The following is a 14,887-nucleotide window of genomic DNA, read 5'->3' as shown; positions in this document are numbered from 1 at the left end:
AACTTTATTATTAAGCAGCATATACTGTATCTGCCTGATATTTTGATTGTGGGAGATAGCTGGGCTTACTCCTGTGGTTCGCACTAAACCCGGATATTCAATCCCAGGCAGTTTCCAGTTACCCAACATTGAATATCCGGGTTAAATTTGGCCGGTCCGACTTTAACTGGCCAAGCTGATATTCAGCGCTGACTGGTTAAAGTCAGACCGACCAAAGTTATTCTACCTATTGTTGCTTCCAAACTTGGCCAGGCTGCCTTTAAAAATTGATGGCCAGCTGGTTCTATTGTGCAATACAACTGGCTATCTTTAAGCTGCTAACCGGCGATATTCAAGTTTATTTTATTTTACATTTGATTACCGCCCATGGTCAGACCTTCTAAGCAGATTACAATATAATTAAAAACAGATATAAAAAGGAAGAAAAATTATCCACAGTGTCAAAAGCTGCTCAGAAATCTAACAGTACTAGCATCGAGGCAAATCCCCTGTCTCATTTTTTGTGAAGATCATCCAGTTGGGATAGGAAGACAGTCTCTTTTCCATAACCAGATCTAAATCCCTCGCTGCTGGATAGCCGGTTATCTGGTGCTGAATATCACTGGATAGCAGCCTAAGTGCCGTTCTAGCGGCCATTTTTAAAAAAAATATTGGGCGGTATGAATCCAACTTGTGCAAGATCAGTGTTGATGATGATTGATATGCCGAGTAACTACACAGTTGCAGGCATGGGGGGAAAAATGGTTTTAGTTAAAGTTACATGAAATAAAAAGACACATTTCATTGTCATGATTTTCTTGTGTGGTTGATAGCACAAAATTGCGGTCTTCAAAAATTTTTAAGCAGAAGATACCACCAAAAAATATTATATTTCCTGCAAGGTTATTGTCCCGGGCTCATCTTAAAGAACGGATGGATAAAGAACAAACTAGCAAGTGGTTGCATAGTGTGTGGAACACCTCACTAGGTTTGGCACTTAGGAAAAGGGATCTGTTCCGAAGTCATATTTTCACTAACAAAGGACACAGTGAAAAGGTTGCGAACTACTTCATCAGTTATACCTGTTGGTTTAACTTCATTGTTGCAGCTGTTAGATATTTGACTCTGAGAGGCAAGATGGCAACTTGAAGGGAGCAATGAGAAGACGCTCCTAACTAACCTCTGCTTTCCTGAAGAGTTGAAGAGTTTCTTCTTTTGTATGCCTAAGAGGAGGGGCAGAAAACGCGCTAGTTTTGCTAATGGTGGGGGCATTGGATAGCTTCTTTTGTCCAGGAACAACACCAGGATCCATGTCTTTGTTGTTGGAGAACGCGGGGAGAGGTCTGCCATGCCCCCAGCCTGAAGCAGAAACATTGTTGAGTCCCGAGGTGCGGATTCCACCTCCTATGCTGGTGGACGAATCGAGAAGGGACCAGGAAACCCTCAGTTCCCAACAGGCAACAGGGCTTCCTGGCACGGGCTCCAACTCGAGTAGTACAACGCAGAACATTACCGCACAGACAGCTGCGGACCATAGTGGAGAGAGTGCTCTTGAGAGATAAGGGAGACACAGCAGTCAAAGGAATCTTTAGCTGAATTTAACGCATTAAGTAAGTCTTTTTTGCCACAAAAACCAGTTACAATTCCTCTAGATGCAATTTGGGAGGCTCTTTTGGGCTTTCTCACAAAAGCTTATTCTTTTAACTCAGCAATCTCAGAAAAAAATTCCTAAATTAGAGGAAAAAATATTAATAATGGGCAAAGAGATTGGGATTAATACCAAAGATATACAAACTTTTCAACAAACTCAAGTAAACCTGATAAAAGAGAATATGTATCTTCAGAATAAGATTGAAATCCTGGAAAACCAACAGCAATCTAACACATTGAGATTAATAAATTTTCCTAAACAGGTTTCAATTGCTCCTCATAACTTAAAAAAAACTTTTGACTGAAATTCTGAAGATTCCATAACAAGCATACCCTCCGATTTAAAAAAAATGTACTATTTGTTTCCTTATGTAAAAAAAGGAGACTGAAGTACCCCTTGAGACTTTGAATCTGAATATAACTCAAACACTTGAAGATGACGATGAGGGTTTAACACCAGCAACATTAATAGTGACATTTGTATTAGAGCTGGTTAGAGATTGGATATTGAAGCAATTTTTCCATTATAGAGAATAGCTTTTCTTGAATTGCAAAGTCAGAATGTTTCCAGATGTTTCTAAAGCAATCGAAAGGAGACGCCAAGAGTTTCTTAAATTACGCCCTAAAGTTGTACAATTGGGCGGTCTTTTCTGGTTGAATTTCCCCTGTAAATGTGTATTGAAGCCAAATTCAGTTAAATATGTATTTTTTGATCCTAAACAATTAAGTTCTTTTCTAGATTCTAATACAATTATGAGTCCTTCGTCACATCCAAGAGTTGTAATTACTTCGACTCTGTAAATTAGTAGTAATAGTTCTGGAATCTCCTTCTTTATTATATCCACAGATATTGTGAAATTCCTCTATGTGGACTAAAGATGAGTGAATTGATAAGCTATATTGTTTATATGTGATATTTAAAAAAAATTTGCTTGATAAGTCATCTTTTCTAAATCAAGATGTATTCTTGAATTAATTTGTAAATTTCTTACAAAAAAAAACTATATATATATATATATATATCTATATAAAACGCACCTCCAACGTTCCATGAAGCCTCTTTTAGCCAAAAGTGAAGGGGGTGAGATCCCATTGTGTCTGCCCCGCCCACGCGTCAAACGTGATGACGTCGAGGGCGGAGCAATGACACTCAACCAATCGCATCGCTCGGCAGCGAAGCGTCAGGGAAGGAGGCGGCGCTTTCGGCGTCTAGCCTTCCCTTCGCTGTGTTCCGCCTTCTTCTGACGTCAAGGATGACGTCAAAACAAGGCGGAACACAGCGAAGGGAAGCCTAGACGTTGGGAGCGCCGCCTCCTTCCCTGACGCTTCGCTGCTGGAACCGCCACGGAGGTCAATTTTAAAAGAAGAAAACAAACAAAAAAAAAACCCCGATGCATGGATGCGAAGGGGGGGGCATGGATGCGAAGGGGGGGGGGCATGGATGCGAAGGGGGGGAGGAGAAGAGGGCGGCCCAGGCTGGGACGGTCAATTTTAAAAGAAGAAAACAAACAAAAAAAAAAAAACCCCGATGCATGGATGCGAAGGGGGGGGCATGGTTGCGAAGGGGGGGGGCATGGATGCGAAGGGGGGGAGGAGAAGAGGGCGGGCCAGGCTGGGACATGGGAGAGAGAGGAGCATGGATGCGAGGGGGGGTCATGGAAGGGAGAGAGGGGACTTACTAGAAAAGGATGAATGGAGGCGGCAGGGGACAGAGGAGCATGGATTGCAGGGCAGGCCTCAGGCAGAGAGGGGAAATGCTGGATAGGGATGAATGGAGGGGGGGGGGGTCATGGAAGGGAGAGAGGGGACTTGCTAGAAAAGGATGAATGGAGGCTGCAGGGGACAGAGGAGCATGGATTGCAGGGCAGGCCTCAGGCAGAGAGGGGAAATGCTGGATAGGGATGAATGGAGGGGGGGGGTCATGGAAGGGAGAGAGGGGACTTGCTAGAAAAGGATGAATGGAGGCGGCAGGGGACAGAGGAGCATGGATTGCAGGGCAGGCCTCAGGCAGAGAGGGGAAATGCTGGATAGGGATGAATGGAGGGGGCAGGTGACAGAGTAACATGGATGGCCATGGATTGGGACGGCAGGGCTCAGGGAAAGGGGAATTGCTGCATAGGGATGAATGGAGGGGACAGATGGGCATGGATGGATATGGATTGCAGGGCAGGCCTCAGGCAGAGAGGGGAAATGCTGGATAGGGATGAATGGAGGGGGCAGGTGACAGAGTAACATGGATGGCCATGGATTGGGACGGCAGGGCTCAGGGAAAGGGGAATTGCTGGATAGGGATGAATGAAGGGGACAGATGGGCATGGATGGATATGGATTGCAGGACAGGCCTCAGGCACAGAGGGGAAATGCTGGAAAGGGATGAATGGAGGGGGCAGGGGACAGAGGAGCATGGATTGCAGGGCAGGCCTCAGGCAGAGAGGGGAATGCTGGATAGGGATGAATGGAGGGGGCAGGTGACAGAGTAACATGGATGGCCATGGATTGGGACGGCAGGGCTCAGGGAAAGGGGAATTGCTGGATAGGGATGAATGAAGGGGACAGATGGGCATGGATGGATATGGATTGCAGGACAGGCCTCAGGCACAGAGGGGAAATGCTGGAAAGGGATGAATGGAGGGGGCAGGGGACAGAGTAACATGGATGGCCATGGATTGGGAGGGCAGGGCTCAGGGAAAGGGGAATTGCTGGATAGGGATGAATGAAGGGGACAGATGGCCATGGATGGATATGGATTGCAGGACAGGCCTCAGGTAGAGAGGGGAAATGCTGCAAAGGGATGAATGGAGGGGGCAGGGGACAGAGGAGCATGGATTGCAGGGCAGGCCTCAGGCAGAGAGGGGAAATGCTGGATAGGGATGAATGGAGGGGGCAGGTGACAGAGTAACATGGATGGCCATGGATTGGGACGGCAGAGCTCAGGGAAAGGGGAATTGCTGGATAGGGATGAATGGAGGGGACAGATGGGCATGGATGGATATGGATTGCAGGGCAGGCCTCAGGCAAAGAGGGGAAATGCTGGAAAGGGATGAATGGAGGGGGCAGGGGACAGAGGAGCATGGATGGCCACACACACACACTCTCTATCACACTGTGTCTCACATACACACTTGCACACACTCTCATTCTCACACAAACACACTCACACCCAGACTCACTCTCTCTCTCACACACTCACACTTTCACTCTGACTCTCAAAAGTCACTCTCACATACACTCTCCCAAACATACATACTCCGAAGAAAACCTTGCTAGCGCCCGTTTCATTTGTGTCAGAAACGGGCCTTTTTTTACTAGTATATATATATATATAACTCAGTAAACCCTTTAAAGATCATTTGAAAAAGATGTGGAAAGAACAGATGTGTTCCAGGCAAGTAGGTTTAACTAAAGGCTCAGCGTCATAAAGCTGGACATTCGCTGCCAGATGGGTAAAGAAGGCTTGGGATAGGTAAAGAAAACTATGAAATGGTGAGGAAGTCTTTTTTTTTTGAAGTGCAGCGTAAGTATCATCGTGGATGATTCAGAAGATGATGCACTCTCTATGAATGATAAAAATGATAACACTGCAGATAAATTGGATGACAAAAATGGCAATATCGATAACTTCTATGCTGATGGCAGTACTAAAGCTGACTTTCACTTTCTATCTGGACATTCTGGCAATCTGATTTTGATGAATTTGACTACATAAATAACTGTACTTAAAATTTTATAATAGTTTCTATTTTAGTCTATGTAGCGTTCACTGACTTTTCATAATTTTAGCATGTATTTCCGATGAATCTCCAATTTTACTGATGAAATGGACAATGAGAAGTCAGGTTTTGATGAATTTTATTTTAGTGTATGCAGCTTTCATAGACTACTTATTTTAGCATGCATTTCTGATGATGCCTTCATTTTTAAACTTGTGTACAGTTCAGTGCAATTTTAAGCTCTTTTTGGCTCAAAATCACCTATCAACTTATAGATTAGTATTAGTATATAAAGTGCTTTAACCACCTGTGTGCTGCACATTTTGTATAAAGAATTCATAATTGTTGCTGTTTTGATTAGAGAGAGAGAGAGAGCCATATTGGATTACCATAAATTAAATTAGATAAAAAATAATCAGCAAAGTAGGATGTTCTTTTACTGAAGTAGGGTTTTGCACTTGTCACACCCTTAAATGCAAAACTTAAGGTTTGGTAGAGTCACCATGGATTACAAATGCAGGGAATGTTCCTAGCATCTATCCTGCATTTACTGCACAGTGCTGACACCTACTGCATAGTCTTTCATTACAACCCCAGTACACAGTGCTATCAGCAAGGACATGAAACATGGACCTGAGTGCAAAAATTTAAGCCAAGACCGCAGTAGTGCTAAACTTCCCCTTCACCCTGAATATCCCCCCCCCCCAACAACCGCCCTCCCATCTGACCATACTGCTTCAATTAATAATCCTTCTGGTCATTGGCCCCCTCCTCTGTTCGCCCCCCCCCCCCCCGATTAATATCCCCCTCACTGAGCATGGCCTTCCCCAAAGGAAGATTGCCAAACCTGCTTCCCTCAGCACTGAAGCTTCCCTACAGGTTCTCTCCAAAATCATATGCCAACCCTCCCTCCCCAGCCCTGGGTCTTTGCAGGGGTGGTCCCCTTAAATCTAGAGACTCTCCCATCTCATCTGGTTTCAGAATGGTGTCAATGACTCCTAGCAGTAGTCTTACCATACTGCTGCTAGAGGTCACCTGCCCATGTAAGGGAAATCCCTCCCTATATGGAAGATGACCCTTAGGGTTGTAACCGTTAAATTACCACTAGGTGCTAATGGCATCATTTTGAAACCCGGAGCCAGATAAGGTGGGGGTGGAGGACAGTTGCTCCAACTCTGTTCCTCTAGGACATCGGGGATTGCCATGGTGAGTTCTTTTAGGGGGTCTTGTAAGGAAGTGTTCTGTGCTTGGGCACTTTTATGGACATTTTTTTAGTAGTGGCCCTCTTATAAAATTATCCTCTACATGGGGAAAACGATCCTTGTTGCTATACAGAAAATGCTAACCTAGCACTGTATATATAATATATATACACACACACACACACACAGTATTTTTGCGTATATAACCCACACCGTGTATATCCCATGGAAAATAAGGAACAATGTCAAAAATGTTTTATTGCCCGCACCTTTGTATTCCCCACAAGCAATGAATCCACGTTCGATTATAAACGGATTTCAAAAAGCAGGTTTACATGGAGAACAGAAGATGTATGATTCTCTACTGATGAGGAATATGAATTTAATGTTGATGAAGCGGAGGCATTCACTGCAGAACATTTCAATAACACTAATAATACAGACTTTGAACGTTTTCCTTTTAGGATGAACAAGATAATGTTTGAGACACCCTGAAGTATTAATGCCATAAACTCTATCTTATAATAAGAACTATTTTATGCCTCCTTATAAGGTAGATTACCAAAACTACCTATGGAGACTTTTCTAAATGTTTCTTGTAATAAAGTATTTGATGCAAACATTTTGGGTATTTTATGCAAACATTTCAGGAGTTGTGTGGTGGTATTTTTGTTGTTTTTTTTGTTTTGAGATGTTGAATATCTCCTCCACAGTGGCCTTGAAATGTAAAGACATGTATAAACCGTACCCTTGTATAGCCCGCACCTGTCAGGGCCAGGAAGTAAAAACGTTTACACCCTGTGGGTTATATTTGCGAAAATACAGTAGTATCTGACTCTATCTCTCAGCATATCTGGGAAGGAGCATATCTTGTTTGCAACTCAATAAAGTATCTCCTGAAATGTTTGAGACTGAGTACATGGCAATTTATGCACAGCATACAAGAATCCATCTCGCAACATTTTCTAAGGGATGAATTTTCATAATTAAAGATATCTGAAAATTCATAAATTATGTACTTTAATTTTTATCTTGTATTTTGATTCCTAGAGTCACTGATTGGCGATGTTTATGTGGAAAAAATCATCAACAGACTTCACATAGCTTTATCAAAGGCGAAGGATCTTTCAGAAACTGGCAGTATTGAACAGTCTGTATCCTTCATTTGTAATGTGGCTTCTAACTTTTTCAACTCCGTTAAGAGGTGCTTATTGATGCCTTCAGCTGAAGACTTGTTGCTTACTGTATTCCAACTGTGTGCACAGAGCCAGGACAAAACTAGATTATCAGGTAATTTTCCAATATTAAAATCATCCCTTGTCAGATATGGGAGTCCTCTAATAACACTACTATGTGGTGTAAGTTTCTGCTTTTAAAATGTGAGACAATATGACAATTTTTTTGTTCCATCTTTTTCTCAATGTTTCTGTGCCCAAGTTTCAGGAAGGACTGGTTCAATCATAGTAATATCTTATTTGATAAGTTAAACAGGAACTGTTTTGTTTCTCCTCTTAATTAGATTTAAAACAATACCGTGGGACTAAGCAAGACCCACCTAGCCTTCCTCCTGGTCTCTAATTCCAACCTGACCAGATTATGTGGATGAACTGCCATATTAACATCTCTTAATTCTTTAAGTGTCTGATTGTTCTTGAGCTAAAATAGCTCTTAGAACTGTTGTAATCAGATTGTGCTATATAATTTTCTTACTTTGAAAATGTGAAAGAAGTTGCACTTGTATGATTTATGTTGGGTTTAGCTTTACATTTCTTTGTTTAAAGAAAAGTATATTTCTGTGTTTTGACTTGCAGATATTGTGCTGCATAAACTGAATCATACCTGGCAGACTGGCCTAAATTCACTTTTGCATCAGTTTATCAACGTACATGAAGAAAGCACTTTCCTGCCTTGCTCTGCCTTGTGGGTTAAGAATCAACTGCTGTCTTCATCCCTGGATGTAAAAAAGTAAATTTATATTATCTTGTTTGATACAGAAATGAGCGTAGTTATTGAACTGTGTGTGAATTGTATGCATTAACTGGGATTGGCCACTCTGATCTTAAAATGAGACAAACTGGGGACTTCAATTTTTCAGTCATCTTTGTTATATATGTTTTTTAGTGATCTCCTCACATTCATATTATTATCCATTCCAGCTTTCCTTGGATGCAGTGGCACAGAAAGCTATATCTTAAGACTGATTAGAAAGATAAATATTTAGACTTTTTTTTTTAGCAGTATTTGAATACAACAGTTCTGAGCAGATGATAGTATAGTCTGTGGAAATGGAGACTTGCCCCTATTTGACCAGAATGACCTAATATTTGTATATGAAATATCTGAAACTTTAACAAGCAGCTTCGTGGATTCACACAGATGGATAATAGGACTAACTTGTGCTATATGGAAGGAAAAGTTCGTAAGTAGATGGTTTGGCATCTTAAAGCTTCTGAACTGGTGGTTAATGAGATAGTAACTGCCAGCAGTCTGCTCACACTTCCAGTTCCCTTCTTGGAGTTGGCACTATACCACATTTCCCTTCAGGGTTGATGTATACCATACATGTAGATGTTGTAACTGGCTACGCTTCCTTCTCATGGACCTCTCCAGGTAGGCTGATTATAGACCGCTAAATGCATTGCTCTTGCCAAAGGCACTCTATAGCAGGCTTGCCAAGTTCAGCCCTCATAGGCTGCAAATGGGCCGGCTTTTCAGGATATTCTTAATGAATATACATGAGAGATCTGCTTGTGCCTGAGGCAGTGGAGGGTTAAGTGACTTGCCTAAGATCACAAGGAGCAGCAGTAGGATTTGAACTGGTCACCTCTGGATGTCAAGACTGGTATTCTAACTACTAGGCCACTCCTTGACTCTCTCAAATACATCCCATGGGGATATATCATGGAAGCTGTACTCCCTCAGTTTTGAGTCACCGTCAAGGAGGATATGTTACCTTTGTGAATTGGAAGCCTGAATATAAAAAAAACCCAGTGAATTTCTCTGGACTAGGAATATTGGTATCACTTAATGTACATGCTTTGAAAGAGAGTTCACCTGGGAAACCAAAACTGCTGAGTTGGCAGGGTCAGGTTCAGGTACTTGTTTCTATATGATCAAAGACCATATATCTTCTCTGTTAACTTTAGGGCAGCTATTTGTCCTGATCATGCTTATTTATTTTACCATTACTTTTTATTCCACCTTACATTTTATAATATCATATGGCACAACATACAAATAATCTACTATAATAAAACTCACCCTCAGCGTTCTGAAGACAACGTTATGAAGTCACTCAGTCACTCCCTGAAGGGTTCATGGATTCATGGTGGTGAAGCCACAACACTGACCATGTCTCTCTGCCCCGCCCTCGCATGACGGACCAATCAGAAAAAACACCCTCAACATTCTGAAACACAAAGGACCATCACAACACCGTTCCCAGGCAACACTAGGCAACGTAAGACGGACCAATCAGAGGAAACTACGTGACAATAAGGGAGGAGCATTCCCCAGCAGAATGGCTCATTATCTGTGCAGCACGGAGAGCACAGAACCACCGCTGGAACGAGAGAAGAATATTCCTGCTGTGGGTATGTGCAAAAATAGACCGGGGGGGGGGGGGGGGGGGGGGAGAAATTTTTAAATGCCTAATGCCAGTACTGAAGAGTGCCAGAGAGCCCATAGCAAAGACTATATTTGGGATCGCTTGACATGGAGTCAGAGGAGCTGGAAAACAACGTGCCCGTCACCATCTGGGACGTGGGCGAACAGGACAAGCTGTGGCCCAGCTGGAAGGATTACCTGCGACCCAGCCAGCAGCAAACAGCGTCCAAGGAAGGGGGAGGAGTAGGGAAACACGCTGGAGACAGGCTGCCAAACTAACGAAACAACCGCACACCGACGCACCACCTCCATCATTCAAAAGGCATCCACTCTTTCTTCAACAGAAATGCAAACTAATAATACAAAACAAAGAATACCCGTTTTCTCACGCAGCTACAGGTAACTCCCCACCCCCTTCCTCTTCCTCTTTTGCCAAAGCGGCCGTGCCCAACCAGCCTCAGGCAAGCCGTCTCCCACCTCGGGGATTCCCCGAGCACCCGGAAAAAGACGGCGCAGCTTCCCGCAGCGCATGTTCCAGCATTCCCCTGCAGCCGGCCTGAAATGGACCGAACATACCGGATCACCACCCGATAGCCCGAGACCGTGCTCCTCTCCCTTCCGCCAACTTAAAACAACCATCCCCGTCCTCAGGCAAGCCGTCTCCCACCTCCAGGATGCCCAGAACCCCAGCCCAAAGGAAAAAGACGGCACTGCTTCCCACAGCACATTTCTCTTACAGTGTTCCCCTACAGCAGCCCTGAAACGGCCAAAAAATACCGACAGACCAAGAATGTGCTCCTCTACCTTCCGCCCATCTAAAACAACACTGCTGCCTCAGCACAACACAAAAAAAATCCCGGAAAAAACAATCCACCACTCAGCAAATGCTGACCCCCCTACAACCACATTTACATTTCACCAACAGAAAGACCCCCCCTCCAATAAACCTCCTTGACAGAAAAAACCACACACACACAATACAACAGACACACACCCTCAAAGCCACACACCAATCCATCCCACTTTGCCAGCATAGCACAGCACATCCCCCAACCCCCCAAGCAAAAAAACAAAACAAAAAAAAAAGACACACATCAACAACCTGCACACACACCCCACACTCACACACACACACACACACACACACAATAACTCTGTGACACATACACACACAAAAAAAAACCCCACATGCTAGTGCCCGTTTCATTGGTTTCAGAAACGGGCCTTTTTTACTAGTATTACATAAAGTAGTCACAGAATCCACTAAATATCATTGCTATCCAGTTAAACCATAACTGTGCTCTGTAGCCACCACTTCCATCTTCTTTTTAACCAGTAACTTGTGGCTGTACATTTTTACAGTTAAACTATTAAGCTTTGCTTTTTCCTTTTGAGGAATTGTTTGCATTTCTTATATTGTATGTGTTGTCACAAGCTTGTCCTTTTGCAGTTCCCCAAGCACTGCCATGGATTCCTCTAATTTGTGCAGAGATGCCAAGTTGGCTACTCCTAGTCCTCTGTTGACTCAACAAAAGTTTGCTCTGATGTTTGCACTGGGCAGCTAATCTAATGAAGTATCCTCTGCTAACTGCCTTCAAAGCTTTCCAGACAACCCCTAGCAATAGGACGGAGTGCAAGTTACTTACCAGGTCTTCCCGAGATAGGGTCCTATATTACAGAACAATATTGTCATCTTGCAACAAATTATTCAGGATCTATTTCTGATCTCTAGTGACTTCTGCAAGAGTGGGTATAACCATCTTATACAGCACATAGCACTACTCAGATAAGTTTCAGCCTTTTTATGTTATGTGCTTTATGGTCAGCACTTGACGTGATTTTTGTTAATGAGTAGCGCTTGTTTAAAAGAATGGCAATGTCTTTGAAAAATATTTTTTCTTGAATATGTTGTTATAATCTTTCAGGAGGTTTTCGATCAATGATTACTTGTTTCACTGTGGGCAAAAAGAGCTGCAGAAAGAGCGGTATTTTGTGATATTTATTGCCACAGTATGATGATCTCTTTTTTTTTCCTCCTTGAATTGTGAATGTTGTTTTTTCCCTTCACTTATTTGCAGTTGAGCATTCTCGTATTATTTAGTGAAGTGGATCTTAGTGTGTTTCTACTTTTGAGTACTATTATCAGATCAAAGCAGTACCTCCAAGGTCGTGCAAGAGACTTGGAGCCCTGTTTACTAAGGTGCATTAGCATTTTTAACACGCCTACAATTAGCACGCGCACTAACTGTGTAGGCGCCTATAGGGATATTATAGGCACGTTCATGGTTAATGTTCCTATAACACGGCTTAGTAAGCAGGGCCCTTATAGTAGTATCATTGCCCTTTGGGTTTTCCTCTCCCTATACATCCAACATTATCCTGACTTTTGTTGTCACCCTATCTACCTATTAGACCACTTTTAAGACCATCAGAGATTATTATCCCTAGAGCTTGTTTTATGTACAGAATAATTTTACCATGTTGCACTGTCCTACTCCCATGTGATTTTGCAATCTAAATGCTTGACCCTGCATTTTTAATATTAAAACTTAGCTACCAAAACTGTGGATCATATCTTAGGTTTCACTAGGTCTATTCTCATATTTGTCAATTCTGCTGCAGATTTTGATAGCATCTGCAAAAAGACAAAACTTTATTGATAGCCCTTCTGCGTTTTCACTTAAGAAAAAAATTGAATTAATTCGAAAACTGATCCTTGCAGCACACCATTGATAAATCTCTTTCCGTTTACCACTACTTTTTGTGGCCTCCTTTTCAATCCATCTAGGGTGCTCAGTTTGTATGTTGCCTATGTGGAACCAGTCCATATGTTTTGGGTTTTTTTTTTTTAATGAAATTAAAGTACATTATATTCTGTGCTGTCCCTTTATCTAACTCTCTGGTCACTCGGTCATAGAAATCGATTAGATTTGGCTGACGAGGTTTGTTGCTAGTAAAATGATGCTTCTTTGGATCCTATAATCTTGTGTTTTGAGTACTAGTTTATCTGTGTTGAAATTATTATTCAAATGTGATTATATTATGTTATTTTGACATGGACTTGTGGAATTTTAAAATATTATACAAAGAATTTTTATGTTTTTTGGCATAGAATTCACCAAAGAGTATAAAGCTTTCTAGATTTCCAAATTATGAGCTTTGGTAAGTTACTTCACTGTTACATGATTAATCTGTGTGAATTAATGAACTGCAATTACAGATAATTCACATTTCTCTTTCCTACTCGAGCAGTATCACAGGCATCACCCCAACCCCAAGCCATGGATGTAGACTGTGAAGATTGAAAGTATGCTACAGTTTCCCTTCATTGAAATACTGTTATTCAGAAGAACTGTTTCTTCTTTGCAGCCTTCAGGTTTTGATTTCTGCTGTTAGTGACCTGCTATGTAAAATTCTGGAGGCAGGTCAGCCATCTTATCATCTTCTCTTGGTGTATATGGATTATATCAACCCAGATAAACAGGAATGGCAAAACATGAGGCAAGCTCTTCCTATACAGGTATGGAAGTGATTGTGCTGTGAAATCATAGAACACAGAGGTGGTCTATAATCTTTTATAGTAACAACAAATGAATGCAAATATTTTTTTCTTAAAATTCCACCCTACATTAAAGATAAATTTGATACATTTTTTCGTATTAGAGGTTTTCATTGTTTGTATTAGTATATAGTTTAATATTCTTTTGTGCCACCTTCCTGTCCCCCAAAAGACAACCAAAACAGTCTGCACATGTCCACAGGTGGTTACAGTTATCAAATGATCAGATAAGATAGCATGATATAGCAGACCCCAAATCCCTTTTCTCTGAAGTTGGTCTACCCGGCTCCAGAACAAGAGGGTTGAATGGGCCTAATTAGACAGTAAAGTGCAATAAAAGAAAAGGTACGTGAAACAGAAAAAGGCACAGCAGATTGTACTTTCTGTACTGAGACCCCCAGTGGCAATCGGCTAACAGGGAAATAACATGCCCATAAAAGGGAGAGCAGGGTAAAAGAGGAGCCACAAGGACCTTCAGATCATTTCTCAGGAACTTTATAGGATGGGTAAGAAGAGGAAGGTGGTCAGAATAACTATACCATCTGTGAAAGGTCCTATGGATAGGCATATCTTTTCCAGGGTTAAGCCATTAGAAACTTCAGCTGTTTCCTCTGCTGAGGGAACCTTCTTTTTAGCTCCTTGGAAAGAACTCCCCCACCACAAACTTTGGCTGCAGCATCCCCATCATTAGTAGTAGTCCAGACCCAAGATGGTTTAAGATCTATGCCAAGATTGACTTCTTTGCCGACTGAAGTGTCATTTTATGCTGAGTTGGCAGCAGAACCTTCCATGGTTTCTAAGGATATTGCTTAAAGATATATGGACAGTTGTTACTAGGACTAATCTTATATAATAATTCTCACCACCAACGTTCTAATGTGTCTGCCTGTGTCCGTAGCTCCTTCGGAGTTCCTGAGCTAGGCTCCGTAGCCAGGCTGACATCACTCACAGCTGATTCCCAGGCAGGGGGAGGAGTAGGGAAACACGCGGAGCAAGTGGTAGGGAGTGGCGCATCAAACAACGACCCTCCTCTCCTCTGCCCCCCTGCAGCCACCCATGTCCTGCGACCCTCCGTTCCCCCTGCCCCCCCTGCAGCCACCCATGTCCAGTGACCCTACTCTCCCCCTGCCCCCATGGGGAGCTGGAGAGAGGGGGTGAGGGGGTCCTGAGACCAGAGAGGT

General features: G+C 42.6%; 1 protein-coding gene across 1 annotated transcript in view; it reads left to right on the top strand.

The window, feature by feature from the left end:
* The window catches only part of LTN1 (listerin E3 ubiquitin protein ligase 1), a 154,171-nt gene that overhangs the window by 40,973 nt on the left and 98,311 nt on the right, over positions 1-14,887 (top strand). Inside the window, exons 13-15 of the mRNA XM_030204279.1 lie at positions 7,592-7,831; positions 8,353-8,506; positions 13,517-13,667. Coding sequence (XP_030060139.1) covers positions 7,592-7,831; positions 8,353-8,506; positions 13,517-13,667 — 545 coding nt within the window. The remainder of the gene's footprint in view (positions 1-7,591; positions 7,832-8,352; positions 8,507-13,516; positions 13,668-14,887) is intronic.

The sequence above is a fragment of the Microcaecilia unicolor genome, chromosome 5 (genome assembly GCF_901765095.1).
Source record: "Microcaecilia unicolor chromosome 5, aMicUni1.1, whole genome shotgun sequence".
Taxonomy (NCBI): Eukaryota; Metazoa; Chordata; class Amphibia; order Gymnophiona; family Siphonopidae; genus Microcaecilia; species Microcaecilia unicolor.
This window is presented reverse-complemented; position numbering and strand designations above follow the sequence as displayed.